This window comes from Cucurbita moschata, unplaced genomic scaffold, assembly GCF_002738365.1.
Source record: "Cucurbita moschata cultivar Rifu unplaced genomic scaffold, Cmos_1.0 Cmo_Scf00021, whole genome shotgun sequence".
NCBI classification, from domain to species: Eukaryota; Viridiplantae; Streptophyta; class Magnoliopsida; order Cucurbitales; family Cucurbitaceae; genus Cucurbita; species Cucurbita moschata.
In genome coordinates, this window is record NW_019268537.1 from 1,373,115 (window position 1) to 1,392,984 (window position 19,870).

The following is a 19,870-nucleotide window of genomic DNA, read 5'->3' on the forward strand; positions in this document are numbered from 1 at the left end:
CATCTTTTTCTCGATTCTTATTTCAATAAAAAAAACGATATTTTCTTTAATCCAATTTTTTTCTAATAATTTATAATTTGCTCGTGTATAGACAAAGCATAGATAAACATCCATTTGGATTGTCTTAGAGAATGTTGAATTTATTAAAGAACGACAAAGACGAATAAGACTTAATTTATAGTCAATAACGTGTGAACTCAAACTTCTTATAAATATTATTTTTGTCAAATTATAAATTTTTTTTAGTGGAAATCAAAGCATAAAATTTATAAACTGGTTGCAAATATTAATATATTGAAGTCTATTTATATGGTATATTATATGAATCAAGAGGGACATATAAATCAATTTAATTTAAATGAAAGAGAAATTTAAGCTTTTTTTTTCTTTTATAATTTATTTTGCCTTTTCCTTTTAATTAAAAATTCATTTTTATATATTATAGTGACATCATATTACACAAATCATTCTTTTTACTTTATTAAAAATAATATTATTTCTTGTAATATATATATATATATATATTCAAGATGGTAGTTGTACCAAGTATATTTTATAAAAAAAAAAAAAAGTATTTTAATTTTAATATGGTCCTTATATTTTCAAGAAACTATACTTTTGCCCCTGAATTTTGAGATTTTACATATTCCCCTTAAAAATTTTTTACAAGGCTCACTTTCGTTCTTAATGTTAATTTTTTATTAGTTAATTTAAAATAATTAAATCAATTTTTATTACTTTTTTCATCACTATTAAAATTAATTAAAATTTATATAATTATATTTAATTAATTAACTTGAAATTAAAACGGAGACTAAAAATGAACTCTTAAAATCAGTGAACTAAATAAAAACTAAATGCAAAATGCAAATAATTTTAAACCAAATAAAAAATTAAGTCAAAATACTGATGAAAATAAAAGAATAAAAAAAATAAAAAATAAAAAATAAAAAATAATAAAAAAGACTTGGTCAACGGTGAGTCGTTTTCATTCCAACGTGCAAGGGACGGACAAAGGGAGTTGGCCAAGCGACACGGCCGTCCGCCACTCCTATCCGATCCCTCCTTCCCAATGCTCCAAAAAGCACCAAAGATGTCCTCAGCCCCACAGAACACTATGCCTTTAACGTTTATTATTACGTTTTCCAGTTCAAAGTTTATGCCTACAGCTACTCATTTAACTGCAACTCTCTGTCCTTTTTCTAATCTTCTTCTTCTTCTTGTTCTTGTTTCTTTATATTCCCTCTTCTACTTTGAATTCACCACTGACCCTTTTGAGCATTTCTGTGTATTTCTGTTCTTTGTTGTTCATGAGACTCAATTGAGAGATGAAACAGGTGAAGGAGATCGAAAACAGAACCTTCTCTGAGGTTATCTCTGGAATCATAGCGTCTACGGATGAGTTAGCTTCCATATCCAGGAGTTCTGAAACAGAAAAGGAGATGTTTAATGAATTAGCTCTTGTTTTGGAAAGAATCCCACCAATTTTCAGTGATTTGAGGGAGTATGACAAGATCATGGACACCCCATCAATCAGAAAAGCTGTTGGATCCCTTGAGAAGGAGATAATGCGCGCCAAGTGTTTGATAAATGTCCCCAACCAGAAGGTGAAACATGTTGAGTCTATTGCCCATGATCTTGGCCGGTCCTTGGGCCTTGTCCTGTTTGCTACTGCTGAGGTCTCTACGCAATTCAAAGCAAAGATTGGGGAGTTGCACAAGGAACTGATGAACATGAAGTTTAGTGAGAATTGCAGTCCTACTTCAACTTCAACTTCGAGTCGAACCACAGAGTTCGTATGTGATTTGAGAGTGGAAGAGATTGAAGAACAACAAATTAGCACTAAAGTTTGTGACATTGCACATCATCTCAAGTATGGAAATGATGATGAATTCAAGCTTGCAGTTGTGGGGTTGAAAGAGTTGATACATAGTAAAAATGTTGATGATGAATGGCTCAACGAAGAGGGAATCGTTTCGATTTTGCTGAATCGTATGGATTCTAGCAAATCAGCGAATCAATCTATAATCATTCAAGTACTTAGGTACCTTGTTTGGAACAGTCCTGCAAGCAAGGTAGAACACCACAAGACTATTGCATCTGATTTGAATCCATTATTTTCAGTCCACTGAACCACAATAATTTGCAGGGATTGATATCAAATGTGGGAGCCTTGTCAACATTGGTCAAGTCTTTGGCTGGGGACGAGGAGGAGAGGAGGGAAGCTGTGGGGCTGTTGCTGGAACTCAGTGATCTTGTTAATGTAAGGCGCCGGCTTGGCAGAGTTCAGGGTTGTATTGTTATGTTGGTTGCCATTCTGAATGGGGACGATCAGATTGCTTCCTGTAATGCAAGGAAATTGTTGAATGTATTGTCAGTGAACACCCAGAATGTGCTCCACATGGCAGAAGCTGGCTATTTTAAGCCAATGGTACAGCATTTGAAAGAAGGTAAAATGAAGCAAAAACTCCAACTAGTATGTATTTTTCTTATTTTTTCAGAACATACTTTGAGAACTAGACTAGACACCCGGGAGCAATTATAGTAGCTCGGTTAAGAAGAACTAATGCCTTATCTTAATATCATGTCTATCATTTAGTGGGGTTCAATACAATAATCATATCGTTGCAAAGTTAAAAGCGTCTTGCTTGACAGGGCGACCAACGTCCCACATAGACTAGATAAGGGGAAGATCGTAAATGTACAAGTGAGAGATACTATCGCTATTTGTACAGGCCTTCTAGGTGATTTTAGAATCAAAACCATGAGAGTTATGTCCAAAGTGGATGATATCATATAAATTTAGAGGTATGTGGTTGATTCTAGTGTCCATCGAACATCCCTCTCACAAGGAATCTAGATTGCTCGAGGATCCAAATTCGCTTCTAGATATAAACAACTGGATTTCTAGCTCATAAAAAGAATGATATTTATGCTTTTAAGGTTAAGAAATTCATGAGCTATCTATGCTGAATGCTTTCCATGTCTTTAGGTTCTGACATGAATAAGATCCTTATGGCAACGGGACTATCAAGGATGGAACACACCAAACAAAGCAAAGCCTCACTAGGAGAAGAAGGAGCAATTGAACCCCTTGTCCAAATGTTCCGTACTGAAAAGCTTGAAGCTAAACTATCAGCATTAAGCGCATTGCAAAGCCTCTCAGCCTTGAACGAAAATGTCCAGCGATTGATTGATTCTGGGATGGTCATTTCATTGCTTCAACTCCTTTTCTCTGTAACCTCTGTGCTTATGACTCTTCGAGAACCTGCAGCTGCAATTCTTGCAAGGATGTCTGAATCAGAGTCATTTCTGATGAACCATGAAATGGCTTTGCAAATGCTCTCACTTCTGAACTTATCAAGTCCAGTCATTCAGAATCACCTCTTACAAGCACTGAATAACATTGTTGCTAATTCCAGTGCGCTTGAAGTTAGGATAAATATGGTGGAGAGTGGTGCAATCCAGCTTCTCTTTCCCTTTTTGATGGAAAACAATACTAAGATCAAGAGCAGTGCCTTGAAATTGCTCTATACTTTATCCAAAGATGCACCAGAAGAGCTAGAAGAGAGCCAAATCAGTGTAATTCTGAGTATAATTTCCTCTACAAGTTGCAAAGCTGAAAGGGTCTATGCAGTTGGTATACTGAGTAATGTTTCTGTAACTCAAAAGAAAGCAACAGATATGCTGAGAAAAGCAAACCTCCTACCCATCTTGATATCCATCATGAACTCCAGCTTAGATAATTCAGATGTTTATGTATCTTTGTTGTCGGAAAGCATAGCGGGTTTATTAGTACGGTTTACGAATCCATTTGATAGGAAATTACAGCTTCATTCAGCAGAACAAGGGGTAATTCCTTTACTGGTGAAGTTGCTGTCAAGCAAGTCAGCCATTGCTCAGTGCAAAGCAGCAACTTCACTAGCGCAGTTGTCGCAGAACTCGCTCTCTCTTAGCAAGTCCCGGACTACAAGATGGTTGTGTGTTCCTTACTCAAAAGATTCAGTTTGTGAAGTTCATGGAAGGCAATGCTTCATAAAAACCACATTTTGTTTGGTCAAGGCTGTTGCAATCCCTCCCATGATCCAAATTTTGGAAGGAAAAGAAAGGGAAGTAGATGAAGCCGTCCTCAGTGCTCTTACCACGCTTTTGGAAGATGAAATTTGTGACAATGGAAGCAAGTACATAGTTAAGATGGGTGGAGTTCAAGCCATCTTAAAAGTTTTAGGCTCAGGCGACATCGAGGCTCAACAGAAAGCGTTGTGGATACTGGAGAGAATATTCAGAATAGAGGAGCATGGAGTCCAATATGGAGAAACTGCTTGGTCAGTGCTTGTTGATTTATCCAGGAAAGGGGATTCAAGCTTGGAATCAGCCATCGCAAAGGTATTACAACAGCTGGAGCTATTTCAACTTCAATAATTTAGGTACCTGTGAGCAAATTTTAACAGCATAGATATATATGTATATATATATATATATACCATGATTTTTGTCCTTGAACATTCATGTCCAGTTTGATCAGCATAAACCATTGTAGTTAAGGATGCATTAGGCTTTACTTATTCAGTTCCTCCAAAGATTTTGCATTGAAATACGAATGTGAATTCATACTTGCAAGTTCTTACAACTTTTGAAGTACAAAAAGAGTTGAAAAAGACATCCCTTTCTGGAACTTCTGTATTCCTAGATTGGCTTATCATAGAAGAGCGGCACACAACACTTGGAATTCATTAGATTATCTTGAAACTATTGTTAAAAAGACGTCTCTCTCGGAAGGACCTCAGGCAATTAGGACAAGAGCTGGTGTTTCAATTTAAGGTAATTTCGTTGTGTGAGATCTCACATTGGTTGGAGAGGAGAAAGAAACATTCCTTATAAGGGTGTGGAAACTTTTCCCTAGTAGACGCGTTTTAAAATTGTGAGATTGACAGCGATACATAATGGGCCAAAGCGGATAATATCTTCTAGCGGTGGGCTTGGACTATTACAAAAGGTATCAGAGCCCAACTTCGGGCGGTGTGCCAGCGAGGACACTGGGCCCCCAAGGAGAGTGAATTTTGAGATCCCACATCGGTTGGAGAGAGGAACGAAGTATTCCTTATAAGGGTGTTGAAACCTCTCCCTAGCAGGCTCGTTTTAAAATCGTGAGGTTGGCAGCGATACATAACGAGCCAAAACGGACAATATTTACTAACGATGGACTTGAGTTGTTACATAAACAATGATCTTTACGCAACCACTTAAATGTCTAAACACGAAAGTTTGTTAAGAACATCATCAAATTCGTCCTTTTATTCCATCAGTCTTGTTCTAGATTTCCTAAACCACAAGATTTGGGCTGCCTTGGGTGACATTAAACTGCTTCTCAATGATCCAGTAATTGCTCGGTTATACCATCGTAATCGAGAAAACAAATCGTTTTAGATTGGTTCTTTACATACTTTGGATAATCAATTCCATTCTTGGCTTGGTGAGGCGTAACCCATTTGTGGATGAGAAAATTTCTCTATTACACATGTTTTCACTTCTCATTACATTGACTTCAAACTTATAAGGTTGGAAGTCACAAGAAAATATGAACAGCTGCCTGAGTTCTGGAAGAACTAATACAATATGAAGAGAAAAAAGTGTTCAGCTAATATTTGGTTTGAGATAGATCACATCACACGAGTCATCCAGTCATGTCTTAAACAGTAAAATTGCTAGATAGTTGTCTGTTGGCTATGCATATAGCGTAAATCCTGCTGCTGCTGATGTTAATCACACAGTCACACTAACATCAAAGCAAGCATCACAAATCCAGCAACAGCACAAAGCAAAGATGCTGCAGAGAATTTTGAAAATCACTACTAGTTTATGAAACACACAGTAAACAGATAAAACCATGTGCATCTGCACAATGAAAAGACAGTCTTCCTGAATTCTTACACTAAATCAGAAAGAGTGCTTACGAAAGTGAACCAAAACTTGTAACCAATGAAACTGCAGAAAGAAAGAACAGTGGTTGAGAACTACACTTACCATCCTTCAAGGAAGTTTCTGTTCCCTTTCTTTTGTGTGTGTGGGCATCGAAAACTCTTTTTTTCTGATAAGTGAGTTGAAACAAGATTTACATAAGAATCTTTCCCCATCTACACACACACACACACACACACACACAAACCACAAGAAAAGAGTTGAAAAAAACCTGATGGCTGAGGCTGGTTTGGAACATCTGCTGCTACATGGCAGCACTCTTTGTTCTTTGCGTCTTCACAAGCCATCAGAAGAAAGACAAATCAGTGGCCGTGAGGTTTCACTACTTCAATGAACAACCCATATATTGCTTGCCTATATATGCTTAGAAAGTGCTTACTTTACCTAACAGAGAATCTTGCTATTCATGATGAAGAGTATGTTCACACCTAAGTTCATACATTCTCCACTCTTCAAGAAAGTAGAACAAAGATTAGAGGTGTCCAAGTGAGTGTGAGGTCCCACAGAAGTTTCTAAGTGAAAGTGTGAGGCCCCACATCGATTGGGGAGGAGAACGAAACATTCTTTATAAGGGTGTGGAAACCTCTCCCTAGTAAACGCGTTTTAAAAATCTTGAGGGGAAGCTCAAAAAAGATAATATATACTAGCGGTGAGCTTGGGCCATTCCAGGAAGATTCTTCCTTGATGAGACAAACAAATTTTGGAATATTAGGTGATAAAACATTTAGAACTTCACCGAGCTGAAATGGGTGTGAACAACATGACTGAGAGGGTTTTTTTTTCTTTTCTTTTTTCCATTTTCTCATTGTAGTGAGAATCTGTGCATTCTTAGCATTGTGTCAAGAATAAGTTCCTGTTTATAGGATACTGAATATATTCCCCTTATCTTATCTTTTCGTTTCTTTTAAAAAAGTGTGTAGTATTATGTAGATCCTTCTATGGTCTGTAGCCCATATATATTACATTAACTAAAGCCCTCTGTAACTTACAGTGGTGCAATCCATTTCTCAAGTGCATGAAATCACTTTGTAATGAAGAAACAGAGCAAAAAAAGGAAAGAACAGAAGAACCTCTCTTGTTGGATGCCTATTTAAAACTTGTGCTCAATTTATGGTTGTTTGAAACAGTCAGAGATTGTCCCTTGAAAGAAAAACTTGATGGCATTGTCAGTAAGACAACTACAAGATCCAAATAAAGTAAGCCAACTACCTTGTTTCTATCATTAGCTTAAAAATTCATGCCTTCTGTCTTTTAGCCAGTTTTTGGCCAAAAGTTTTGTTTATTGTAGGTTTCTATCTTATTTGCTTATTATCCTATCTGGTTTTGGCGTCGGGACGTTTTAAGCACCGGGTTTTGGCTGATAATTTTGTAGCAAAGAGCTGGATGAGAAGAAACTCTCATGTTCAGAAGAAACTCTCATGTTCAATGTTCAGAAGAAACTCTCATGTTCAATTCTGTAGTAGAGATGGAACTAAGAAATAATCACCAACTATATAACTTCCAAAGATCCATATTTCATAAACAGAGAAGGATGAAAGGAATATCTTTATCATATCTTGTGAATGTAAATTACCTTCATTGTCCATATTTTGTGGTTTCATAAGCTATTATAAAGCTAATAGGCCTGCAAACAGACCTTTCACTGAATTCAAATTTGTCAAAGGAAGAAGGGAAATGGTCATAATCAAGCACCAAAGGAGAGAAGTAATGGGCTGTTTGTAGACGAGCAAGTGATAGAAATACTTGTAGATTGAATCCACCGCCTGTTTGCCAATCAGTTGGGCATAGCAGGACGAGAGGCACTGAGTAATTGAAGGAGGCTTCTGAGGAAGTATAGGTCTTGTGGTAGACTGTCTGTAAGTTGTAAGAGACAGGGCCCCTGAAAGAGCTTGTTTGATGTATTTTTTAGCACCTGAGAAATTACAACAGTCACTCATATCGTAGTTGTAGCATTCCCTCTCTATATTTGTTCCAAGGATTGAGCATATAGGCTATCCAAAACCCTTCAAATAGGATCTCCAAGCCATAATGGATCCTTAATGTATACCAGGGCAAAGATAATACACAACAAATACACATTGTTTGCACACGATTCTCATTTTATCTCCTCTATCAAAACTTTATCGCTGCCTTTTGCCTTGCTATCCATTTTTGTAGACATTTTATGATTCTCAAACTCCATTATTGAACTCTTCTCCATTTTCACAATGTTCTCCAAAGTTGACCAAGCTTCACTTGGCTGCTCGTGAACCCAGCACATGATGAAAAAGATCTTCCTGTCAGCGTGTTTAAGCTTAGTACCTATGTCTGACCATCTAGATTTTTTTCTCCTCTTTTCTGATTTCAAATCTCTTTCCCCAGCTTGAATAAGCCTCTGCAAGTCGCAAAGCAAGCACACTAAAGCAGGACCGCCCAGAGAAAGCAGGATTGCAACATCGTCGATAAGACTCAATCCAAGCTGCAAACCCCCCACGTGTCGATAAGCGGGGGAGCAGGTTTGTTCCAAGCAAGATGATAGGGCTTCTAGAACTGTTTCTGGTTGACCACTTTGGCCCAAGACAGAGGAGACACTCAAAACAACCAGAGCTGATCCTATAGCATCTGACTGCCAGTCTCCATTATACAAGCGAAGTGTAAAACAGTAACTATAGATGATATCAACCAGATGAACAGCCAACAGAGGTGATGGCTTTGCAGAACTAAGCTTGCTAAGCAGAGGTAATGGGGTATTGGGTCCTCGAGGAATTTCACTTGATTGGTTCGCTTCTACTCCACTTGTTAGTGAAATTGTCGATTGCTGCTCAGCATGGAGTTGAACAAGTGGTGTTCCTTCTTTGCTCAGAGATATGGTTCTAGCAGAAGGTTTCGTCCACCAAGCTTCCCAAGGTTCAATCATCTTGCTCAACTCTCCTGATGCCATAGCTCTTAAGAAACGTTTCTTCTCCTCCGCAGACAGATCATCAAAACTGAGTTGGTCACCTGCAGAAACTAGGAATAAAAATCTATGTTCATCAATGCGAATCAGATGATTTAACATCTGGAGACAGTCGAAACTAAAAAAATTAACTTGTAGAAACCCCATGGATGAGTACACATCATGAAAATAGAAGAATTGAAAAATCTGTTCCAAAGCATTGGAAGAAGGCCGATCGAGAAATTCAGGTAGAATCAAGACTTATACAATAAATGATTTCTGAGTGATTCCAAGGAACGTACCTGCAAGAACTTTTTCAATAGTTTCCTCAGATAAAGTTGAATCTGCAAGACACAAAAAGTCTTTAGTCATGTTATAGCAGATAATAAGCTGTTGGAAGATTTAAGGACAAAACTTTGTTAAAATAGCTTCACAAAGAATCACTTCATCAATTGCCACTTAACTAGAAATTGTAAAAGTACATCTTTTAACATCACCGCTATTATAAATAATTGAATCGACTTATAACATAAATAACTTTTTCAACATACCATCCTCATCCAAGCCTTCCATTTCCTCTTCCGAATGAAATCTTTTCAAAATGTCAAGCGTTTTCCGTTTAGTACTATCATCCGTCCGCAATTGCCGCAGCTCCTCAACAACATTTTCTCGCATAAAGGATTCGGTACAACGATTACTATGAGACTGCAAGCCCAAAAACAATTCAAGTAAATAAACTCAATGAAACTATAATATTCCGATGACCAAAATATGCATGGTTTTTTTTTCCACTAACCTTGTAACATTGCAGAGAACAGTACCGAGAATTACAACGAGGACACGTATACTGTGAAAATTGCTTGTGGCACCTGCATTAACATTCGAAATCGAAAAGGATGAGATTAGGAAATTGAGAAAAACAAATTTGACGCAGTAATCATGAAGATGAATCCATGAGAGAGGCATACACATGACAGATGGTCCGCAAAGGAAGATTGACGGAAGAAGACGAATCAACAGAGGTTCGTATCTCCTCCTCCATATCCAGAAGAAGAATAATAAAAAAAAAAAAGCTTCAACGGATTCGGCGAGTACTCAGAAGGTGCGCTACGGAAACGAGGAGAAGATGAAGGAATGGCGATTACCCTAAGACCGGAATGTTCAGTGGTAGCATAAACCTTGGGGTTCTCTCTCTCTACTTTCTAGAATCATTTTCTGGTGAATTTTAAAATTGGAAAAATACAATTATTTAAATATTTTTATAATACTAATAAGTTTGAGTATATATGATTTCTAATTTTTTTTAAAAACATTTAATCATTCCTTAAATTATATATATATATATATAAATATATTATAGAACTTGCTTAAATTTGATTTTTTTTTAAAATTAAGACTTATTATATAAAAAAATTAAATTTTATATCTAATAAATTCATAAATTTTAAAAATTTTAAAAATTTTGAGGCAAAATTTTTTATTTTTAAAGTTGAAAGGTCAAAATATACATAAATATCAAAATTTAAAACTTTAAAAACTAAATTTATAATTAAAATCACTAATTTTTCGTCATGAATATTATAATTATTTCTTGTATCAATTATGTGGAAATTATATTATAATTATAATTATAATCTCTACTAACCCTCAAAGCTAAGCTTTTTTACAAAATCAAAAACCTTTGAAACTACTGAACATGAAAGGCTTAAATATACAATCCAAATCCACAGAATACCCCCAATATTGAGCACACCTAGAAATGAGATTCAATCACAAAATCAGTTTGGCTTCTTTCCCTGAGGACGGTCTGTCGAGCGATCTCTAGCAGCCTTGCAAAACCGTGTTTCTACCAAAGATATGCCTTTCGGATGACAAGATGTAGAGTGACTGATCAGCTCAAAACTCACTCGTCTTGAATCTTCGATCGCCTACAAGTTTATCAGTGTTTAGTCCTCTTCTCTAAAATTGCTAATGTCATCAGGCGGTTGAGACGACGTTGTCGTCATGTCAATCGTATTTTTCAAGTTTCAGAAACCAATTACGTCAACGAGGTAACAAACCAAATTATTCTTCCATTGTAGTTGTTCTTTCCTGCAGCACAGTATTTCCATCATCTTTATCCGTCTCATTATCCTCGTTCTTAGTCGAACTATCCTCGAGCATAGGCTCCTCCTTCGACCCACCGTATTTTTTAGCGTCGTTATCTTCATTCCCAGTTGAACCATTTTCAATTGAAGAATCTCCATTTGTACCATTTGCAAGGCCATCGGTCTTTGAAGTTTCCATGGTGGTGTCTGAAACACTACCATTATTGGCTTGCTCTGTATCCATATCATTTTGCGCAGGAACATCATTTTGCTGTATGTCATCGCCCGGATGTGTGATATACCCATCATATTGGTGGCTGCTGATCCGAATCTGCAGGGAAAAAGTTCAGTAATCCGCATGACTAACACACAAATTACATAAGAACACAAAAAAAAATCACATTTGATGATCTAAATAACTCAAAATAAGCTTTTTACTAAACCCACAAGAACATTTTTTTCAAGAGCTATTTGAAACAAGCGATGAGTTTGTGATAATACCTGATAAAGCTGTTCCAGAATGCTGGCCATCTCCTCACTACCACTCACCTGGTAAACAGGACCAGTGTCTGCAACATTACGCTCTGTGTAAGATGTTATCTCATTCAAGTTGAGAGCAAGTCGGTCAGGCCTCTGAAGCAGAAGTTGAAATGTGGGCTGCAGTTCATAACATTGTTCAAACAGAGACCGGCGGCAGAATACATACAAACCAAGTCGAGCACGAGACATGGCCACAATCAATCTTCTAACATCACGAAGATGCCCCACAAAGCGGGTTCGAACTAGAGACAGTAATATGTAATCATTCTGCTGACCTTGAAATTTATCAACTGTCGTCACCTAGATTCAAATATCAAACATGATCTGTTAACAAGTGATTACAGATATGTAGGAAGCAAAGTTAAGAGTAGATGTATGCAAACGTAAGGAACGCAAGGCACTTGCTCAGCCCCATGAATATTACATAACGTATTTATGAAATGATTCAAAGGATGAGCACATACAAAGGAAATACAAATGGTTTCTCCAACTAGTTAAAAAGAGAGTTTAGGCTGCAGTTGTTAAAAGGAGCCATACGTTTACACCAATAGAGATTGTTACAAAGAGAAGACTCAAGGGTACCCATTGGAGTGCTTTTTTATTTTTTTTATTTTTTTATTTTTTGTCTTGGAAGAACCCTAAACTTCAAAAATAAGATGACAGGTGAAGAAACGGTAGTTTATCCACGTCATAGACTGTTTTGTTAAACCATCAAATCAAAAGACCAACAACAAATATTTACGTAGTAACTAAGCAATTGAGAAAACTAAAAAAGATGTGTACAAGGATACTGACTCCATTGATTAAAAAATTCAGAATCGATAAGCAACAAATAATGTAATTGCTTGAATAAAGTGAACCATTTTGGAGATACCTTGCTAGGGGCACCAATGAAGTTGTATGGTACACATCTACGATTAATAACATCTCGGATTAGAAGCTTCTGCCCATTGTAAGTTGTCAAGATGGATATCTTATTTGCAGGGTACCCAAGTAAACGCATATAAATATACACACTAACAACGTATTCAGCTTCCCCCTCGTTCTGATAAAACCAAGGAGAAGGGGCAGTCTCACCCCTACCTTGGTAGTCCGGCACATCCACTAGCTGATAATCATATGAGAACCCAGCATTTGCTCTATGAAAGATTGCTGCCTCTTTCAAATAGGGAAGATCTCCCAATTCTCTATATCTCCAGTTATAAAGCTTGGCTATACTTGGTCTGGCACGACCTTGAGCATTGAGTTCAATATAAGGAATACCCAATCTGACAAACCTTGTAAACAGACTTTGATCCATATGGCTATACTTTTGAAAAGCCATATTCTTCACAACTGGGGGCAACTGGTGGTGATCACCAATCAAAATGCAGCGTTTGAGACGTGCATAACCATCTTCCTGCCTCTGAAGTAACATTGGTATGAAAGTTTCAATTTCTAATATTTGTGCACTTTCTTCCATTAGCAAATTATCATACTTGAAGCCTAACCGAAGAAAATCTTTCCTCTTTAGGGCAGCATGAGTGCATGTCATTGCAACAATCTTTGCCTGCTTAGTCATCAAGTAGTTTGCACGATCAGCTGTAGACTTGAGTAATTCAAAAGCCCTGCACTCTTCAAGCTCCTGAAACATTGTCTTAAGATGACGAAAGCACCCCTTAGCTGCCCGCATATCTTTATCAAAAGATTCACCTGTGAAAACTGGATTTGGTGAATTTGAGAAAAAATCCTTGAAGGGAAATCTCTCTTGGACAAAATTTGATTTATCCTCATTTCCAGCACAGGCGGCTATGAATTGCTCCCAGCGTGAGTACACATGCAGTAACCAAAAGTATCCAGCAGTTTCACAAGTATATCCAACGTCTTCAGGGAGTTGGAGAGATCTTGCCAGCCTCTCCACTTCACTCAGCAATTCCAACCTTCGCACAAGCATCGAATTGACACGCCCTTGCCGGCTGAAATCAAGATCAGTAGCTAACTCTTGTTCACCTTGACCAAGGCGAAGCAGATAGCGGGCAGGAACATCTCTCTGAGATCATTAGCGAGGTCAGAAAAAGTATATACATACATATACAAATATATGATTCAAAAGTATATGCGCCATGATAGCTTAAATTATGAACTGTATACAAAAATGAACACCGTAGTGCCCACACACATTCACACTCATTCACAGGGCGTGACCTAATTAATTATAAGATAGTAACAGTTCAGTTTTCTTCATTTACCTCCATTATTTTCTCGAATAGGTCATTCAGAGCTTGATTTGAGTGAGTGATTATCAATGTTCTCTGTGATGGACAATTGTGATAAAGAACATTTAGAACTTGAACAGCTGTGTCAGTCTTTCCAGTACCAGGGGGACCAACAACCATGGTTAATCCAGGTTGAACACCAGAGATGATTGCTCCAACCTATAGTTAAAAAGAAGTAAACAAGGTTAGTCTCATAATTCAAATAGAGAGTTCCACCAACTTTTCTAATAGAAACGATGTCCATGTGTATATTATGCATTCCATAACACCAAATTTCCCTATTCCTGAAATAAAATCGACACAAGGACAGGAAAATTAAATGCACATCAAAAAAATAAATAACTTTGTTTAAAGAAATGTAATGCAAAATGACTTATAATTTGAGTTCCACTTTCCAAGTCTTATAGTTCGACCACGACTAATTTATATGGAGTAGTTTCTTGCAGGAATGATTTGGTAGAATCCCATTTTTTTTCCATATATTAGTGAAAAGTCTATTTCATGAAAGAGCCAGCTATAAACTCATTGTGATATGTACAAATTGGAAATCCAGTTTTAAGTACTAGAACTTATCATTTTCTTAAATGTGCATTTTTTTTTTTTTTTTTTGGGTAAGAAACTAAACATTCATTAAAAAAAAAATTAAAAGAACACAAGGGCATACAGACATACAGGCCAAAAATTAACAAGAGCCCCATGCTAGCTATAAAAAGGGATTCCAATAAAAAAGAACAAAACTAAGACCATAATTACAAAAATGTCTAGTGACCGCTGTCCACAAAGAAGCATTAAACTTGCGAATTCCCAAAACTCACCCGAATTCTGGACCTCCCTAAAATTCCTATTATTTCTCTGAAGTCTAAGGGAGAAACTTGTACAGATATTTAAGCCTTAGACGATGTAGTTTTTTCCAAAGAATTGCTGAGTAGTCTGTTTTTCAGTTTCATGGAGGAAGAAGGTATATGCCATATTTAACTATTAGTTTGCAGCTCCTAAAAGATCAAAGGAGTTCCTCCAAGGCTTATGTGGGAGCATATTTGAAACAGAAATCTTATCTAAGAAATTGAATAATCTTCATTCTTCAATAATCTTGATAAAAAATAATTTTGTTTCTTTCTTTTGCAGGTAGCAACAATATTGAAAGCCATATAATTGATTGGTTGCTCTAATCCAAGAAAATAGAATTTTTCAACAGTCTTACACTTTACAGCTGTAAAAATAGTTTTGCATGAAAAAAGGAGAGCAAAAAAAGGATGAGCAAAAAGTTGAAAAAGAACCTGTGTTGGAGTAAATCTGACAGAGTTCTGTTTTGGCTGATCTTGAGGATAAGGACCTGGGTCAGGAGGAGTATACGCCTCAACTATAAGCTTCTCCTTCTCAGCACAATCCATCATGTTTACATCATTCTTTGAAATGCCTGAAGACTTCTTATTCTCCGGGAGGGCATGATTGCTACCTCTAAGAACTCTAGGAAGCCTAATCCGGAAAGGGGAACTTGGGTGCAAAATCTCCTCGCCATCTGAATTTGTAAAACAGACCTGAACAAATGAACATATACATTTAGACTCAGATACTTTTGATAATATACACCAGAGGCAAGGATATTAATTCACTAATTTAAGAAATCATTTTAAATAAAAAGTAGAAAAAAGTTTAACCTGATAATCTGGAAAACATTCTTTCAAATGATCGGCATCAAGAAATGTATCTTTAAAGTCTACTGTTTCCAAAAGATCTGGCATGTTAAACCATTGAGCAGCAGAAGGATTCCCATAACCAAGAAGTATATTATGCAACCAATCAGGAACTATACAGTATTCATTCATAAGATCCCTGATAGATTCCAGAATAGCTTTAAAATTATTTTCCTTCGGTTTCCTCCTCATCAAGACATTAAACGTCCCATAAACATCTTCTGTACCCTTCTCTGCAATAGCACTGACATCCATATGGTACTGTGCTGTATCTAAAGCAATAGTTACAGTTCTCAATTCCCCTTTAGGAGGCTTCCACTCATCCGGTTTAATTCTTCCAGTAAAGTCATTCATCAGAGTTCCCTCTTCATCACGAATCTCAATAATTTCACATCCACGTACACACTGAAGGCCAAGACGTTGAGGAACACTAGCCTTGGCAGCTTCCTCTGAACTTAGAGGCTCAAATGAAGGACTAATAGAAAGTAAAAATAAAACATCGTGCTCCTTCAGAGCATTCCATTCAGATCTTATTTGGGCTCTATAGCTAGAAATGCTAAAAGTGACATCTGCCGTTACAGATGAAGGCTTGACTTCCCCAATATTTGGCTGCTTTACCTCAGTAATCTTGAATTCTTTAATAGGCACAGCCATTCTTGACCAGCCACGGAAAGCAGTTTGTCCCTCATTATTAATGTAGGCAAGGAGATGGGGTACAGCTTCCTGAATGTCTTCACGGATCTCATAAGTTGATTCCAGGCGGAAGAGATTAAAATTTCTCAGAAGATAGTCATGGAGCGTTAAAAACTGTAAATTTAACTTTGGAAGTGCCAAGCAACCTTCCCCCGAATAATTAATGCTTGGCACAACACTCTCATCCCACATAATCTCCTCATTTGGGTATAGTGGAAGTGCATTAATGGCTTCCTTTTGAGACTGTTGCTTCTCGAAAAAGGAAACAACAACCTCAATCAAAAAATCAACTCTATCCGACCAAGGATCTTCTTTTGACACTAACTTGAGCTGCATAAACAACACAAAATTTTAGCCAAAAAGGAGCTTAAAATTATTTGTTATTAGAAGCTGGCAGCAAACTGTCACAAAAAGGAAACCAAATGAGAGATAAGTGAAAAACAAATGAGGGTGAGAAGAAAATAAAAGAGTTCTCTATGGTACGTTTCATAATTTCCCTGAATCTTATATTCTTTCAGGGAAAATGAAAGTGACTACAGATGGTCTTTCCATTTAGGAAGATCTATAGCTTCTTATCGCACCTTTTCCTTTAAGAACTTCTGTATTTCATACATCTTTCTTGGATTTTACCAATTTAAGTAGCTTTACATAAGCGCCTTTGGCCATCGAACGAATGCCCTGTCCTCTGTTTTGTATATCCTATTGTTTTTGGGAAAAAAGTTTGGTTCTCTCCCAAAGAAAAAAAAGTTGACAATAACGTGATAGAAACCAAAGAAATATACTGAATTTGTAGAACAAGGAAATACAAAAAACTGCCCCCAAGAATTTAGAGGAGCTTGAAACCAACCCTCGAGTAAACAAGCTGAACTATTAGGCACCATCGTTCACGTACATCTATCCCTCTATTTATAACCATCTACTACAGACCTCAACTCAAGAGTAATATACCTCCAGTATCCTAAAAATATTTCTAACCTCTACCCAAACAGAATTCCTAACAATATATTATAACCTGAATATTGCCTTCACACTAAATGATTCTAGTTTCAAAAGATCAATTGCACACTTCATAACGAAATGAGAAACGATATGCAAATCTTTTTCCTAGCTTTGAACTATTGTATAATAGACAAAGGGAAAGTTCTTTCTGTTCCATTACATTTTCATGCAGGATTGATCACAGTTCCCTAATCATACGCCATTTTTATTAATCCTTACCCTAGGTTGGGGGGTGTCCCTATCTGAAAATAAGTATAGAAAAACTATGAAATGTGTCCAACGATAGCGATATTGAAGTTGATAAGTTCCTTCTTTCTGATAAATCGGAAATATGAACAAAACGATCAACTCATCATTCAATTTTATATTTTTATCATCCCAGAATAATAGCAGTTAAGAGTCAGGTATTTCACAGACCTTAGAGCAAACCAAATCTTTCAGCTCTGGAAGAGAAAGCACAGATAGTTTCTTGGCAAGGTCAACGCGTTTATGAATTGAACCAACATTGGCCAATGCGAGTTCCCGCAGCTAAAAAAAAGAAGGAAGAGAGTGATAAATACATTAGCCATACCTAAAAATTAAATTAAAAGTATCAAAAACAGAATTAGTAAAAAGAATAATAATAAAAAATTAAATATGCCTTTTACTTCATTGCACTTTAGAAGTCATACCCTCTTGTACCTTGGCAACTAATGTTTTAGTCATCATTGTATTATTTGTTTACGATGGAAAAGGAATAAATGAAACATACATTTGCACGGCTAAACATCCTTTTTGCTTCTGAATCAACTTAGAAACTAACCTTTGGAATCTTCTTAAATGCAAGAAGCTGAAAAGATTGCACACGGTCATAATGAGATTGGAGAACCTCATCATCCGTCAACTGTGTTCCAACATGATCATTGATCTCAAATCCTTCGTAGAACTGCAGCAGATCAACCAGCTGAGCAAATAGTTTACCTTTTTCATGTTTGTAAAGAGCACTTAAATGACATTTGGCAACAACAGCAACATCAGCAACAAGAGGTCGAAGGAATCTGAATGGTCCAACAAGGGTAAAAAAGAGACAAACATGATTAAAAGAATAAACATTTAAAAAAAATCATCATGAAAATGTAACTAAAGCAAGTGCCCCAACAATCAATTTAAGTAGATCAACAAAACAAATCCAATATGCAATTGGAAGGCACTCATTCTTTAGATTTTGGCCGGGGTTCTCTCTACCCTCACCCTTAGGTTGTTTTTTGTGGCCCTTGGTTTGGCCCTCTCTAATAGATTTCTTGTTTCTCATCAAAACAAACAAAATAAAGAAAATAAAAAAAATCACTATGCAGAGATAACTACCACAATACGCATAGAGTCCATTTATGTAGTTTATTCACCAGAAAATTGGGGGAAAATAAAACTTAAATAAAATTAACAACTTTTGGGCAAAAGGAAAGCTATTGAAGGTCAACTATAATAGAGAGAAATCCAACAACAACAGCAGAAGGCTAACAGATCTCAGGAGAGAGAGAGAGAGAGAGAGGATAAATTATCATTTCATAACTGGTCAAGTAATATTAAGACCTACTGCACATCGATCCATCAAAAATTAAACTATGAAAAATTCCATTTATCAAGATTTAAATTCAAACAAAGGATGTAATATCGTGGACACAGCAGTTAAGTATACCTCCTTGTAGGGAGTTGACTTAAAAGGTCAATCAGAAACTCCATGAACCTCTCGCAATACAAAATGCAAGCATTGTCTCCATCTATCAATCCATTGGCAACAAATCGATCATTTTCATCACCTGAGTTACTTTGAGGGAACACTTCACCATCCAAAACCTGGTTCCAAAAGATAAGAGAAATAGTAGTCAAGATTTTGCACAAAAATTACAAAAATAATCTAAATGAGAGAGACAGGCAACCTCCAGGAACTCTTCAATGAGGTTTCTTAAAAACTTCACTTCAAGAGTTGACAGTGGATCATAAACTTCCCCTCGTTTAATAAACTCTTTAGCCTCTCTCTTTATCATCCTTTTCCATTTCTTAATTATATCAGTATTAAGGCAAAGCTCCATCTGCAGATTAATGGTAGAGAAAATTGTTGTTACACATTCCAAAGGCAAGAAAAGATTAGCAACAGAGCACGTCATACCTGAAAACGGCCATAAGATAAACTGTGCCAAGACTGCAGGCCTGCTATTCTCAATACAGTCTCACTGACAATCTCATCCTCCAAGCTCTGCAGAAGTTAGTTTTCAAAAATCAACAAGATACAAAAGAAGAAAAATACAGGGAGATGTTGGCAGAAACACGGTCACCAGCCTAGAAAAATTATTGACTACTAGCTTATTTCATTTCATTAAAGGTAAATAGTAACATTGACATGCATAAACAGGCCCTATGCTTTCCAAAGCAATTTGGAGGGGAAAAATCTCCTTATATACTCTTGCATTATGAGCTGTAATTTGTAAACAGTAAACACAACAGATTAAGTCCAAATTCAGTTTTTCGACTTCTCCTATTTTGTGTATTAGGTGCAAGGAAGATTGCCATATTAGATATTACCGATCATTAGTTTGTCAATTGCCTTTTTGATTGGATTAGCGTTCTTAGTATTCTTGAGACTTTCAATTCTCATAAAATTAAAGATATAATTGAGCAATTCTTATACGGTCTCTTTCTTTCTTTCTTTTTTTTTTTTTTTTTTTTTTTTTT

At 36.5% G+C, this 19,870-nt stretch overlaps 3 protein-coding genes and 1 long non-coding RNA gene across 5 annotated transcripts in view; 1 reads left to right on the forward strand and 3 right to left on the reverse strand.

Moving 5' to 3' along the window:
- The first annotated feature begins 1,022 nt into the window (after positions 1–1,022).
- LOC111458901 (U-box domain-containing protein 44-like) lies at positions 1,023–4,442 on the forward strand. Its single transcript, XM_023101757.1, has 3 exons — positions 1,023–2,075; positions 2,150–2,450; positions 2,993–4,442. Exons 1-3 carry the CDS (start codon positions 1,329–1,331, stop codon positions 4,420–4,422), a joined length of 2,478 nt encoding a protein of 825 aa, XP_022957525.1. The 5' UTR covers positions 1,023–1,328; the 3' UTR covers positions 4,423–4,442.
- A 1,034-nt stretch (positions 4,443–5,476) lies between these two features.
- LOC111458904 lies at positions 5,477–6,390 on the reverse strand. The gene is made up of 3 exons (XR_002713200.1): positions 6,191–6,390; positions 6,025–6,088; positions 5,477–5,827 (listed from the first exon to the last, which is right to left on the reverse strand). It is a non-coding gene; the product is annotated as an uncharacterized LOC111458904 (long non-coding RNA).
- A 1,064-nt stretch (positions 6,391–7,454) lies between these two features.
- On the reverse strand, positions 7,455–10,106 carry LOC111458902 (zinc finger HIT domain-containing protein 2). Of its 2 annotated transcripts, none has more exons than XM_023101759.1 (5): positions 9,862–10,106; positions 9,690–9,762; positions 9,445–9,598; positions 9,196–9,237; positions 7,455–8,958 (listed from the first exon to the last, which is right to left on the reverse strand). In XM_023101759.1, exons 1-5 carry the CDS (start codon positions 9,933–9,935, stop codon positions 8,075–8,077), a joined length of 1,227 nt encoding a protein of 408 aa, XP_022957527.1. In that variant the 5' UTR covers positions 9,936–10,106; the 3' UTR covers positions 7,455–8,074. The 2 variants fall into 2 exon arrangements, with proteins under 2 accessions (XP_022957527.1, XP_022957526.1); XM_023101758.1 differs by having other exon boundaries at positions 7,455–8,967.
- A 409-nt stretch (positions 10,107–10,515) lies between these two features.
- LOC111458900 (intron-binding protein aquarius-like) overlaps positions 10,516–19,870 on the reverse strand; it is a 12,686-nt gene continuing 3,331 nt past the window's right edge. The window contains exons 4-14 of the mRNA XM_023101755.1: positions 19,308–19,394; positions 19,078–19,230; positions 18,837–18,994; positions 17,964–18,198; positions 17,579–17,689; positions 15,434–16,492; positions 15,053–15,313; positions 13,749–13,934; positions 12,395–13,549; positions 11,482–11,820; positions 10,516–11,311 (exon numbers count right to left, since the gene is read on the reverse strand). Coding sequence (XP_022957523.1) covers positions 10,958–11,311; positions 11,482–11,820; positions 12,395–13,549; positions 13,749–13,934; positions 15,053–15,313; positions 15,434–16,492; positions 17,579–17,689; positions 17,964–18,198; positions 18,837–18,994; positions 19,078–19,230; positions 19,308–19,394 — 4,098 coding nt within the window. The 3' untranslated portion in view covers positions 10,516–10,957. The remainder of the gene's footprint in view (positions 11,312–11,481; positions 11,821–12,394; positions 13,550–13,748; positions 13,935–15,052; positions 15,314–15,433; positions 16,493–17,578; positions 17,690–17,963; positions 18,199–18,836; positions 18,995–19,077; positions 19,231–19,307; positions 19,395–19,870) is intronic.

Coding starts and splice junctions, on each gene's coding strand:
- LOC111458902 (XM_023101758.1), bottom strand. CDS start 9,935: ATGGAGGAGGAGATACGAACCTCTGTTGATTCGTCTTCTTCCGTCAAT. Junction 9,763..9,861: donor TTGCGGACCATCTGTCATGT/GTATGCCTCTCT, acceptor ATGTTAATGCAG/GTGCCACAAGCAATTTTCAC. Junction 8,968..9,195: donor TATTGAAAAAGTTCTTGCAG/GTACGTTCCTTG, acceptor TTTTATTCCTAG/TTTCTGCAGGTGACCAACTC.
- LOC111458901 (XM_023101757.1), top strand. CDS start 1,329: ATGAAACAGGTGAAGGAGATCGAAAACAGAACCTTCTCTGAGGTTATC. Junction 2,076..2,149: donor GGAACAGTCCTGCAAGCAAG/GTAGAACACCAC, acceptor AATAATTTGCAG/GGATTGATATCAAATGTGGG. Junction 2,451..2,992: donor GGTACAGCATTTGAAAGAAG/GTAAAATGAAGC, acceptor CCATGTCTTTAG/GTTCTGACATGAATAAGATC.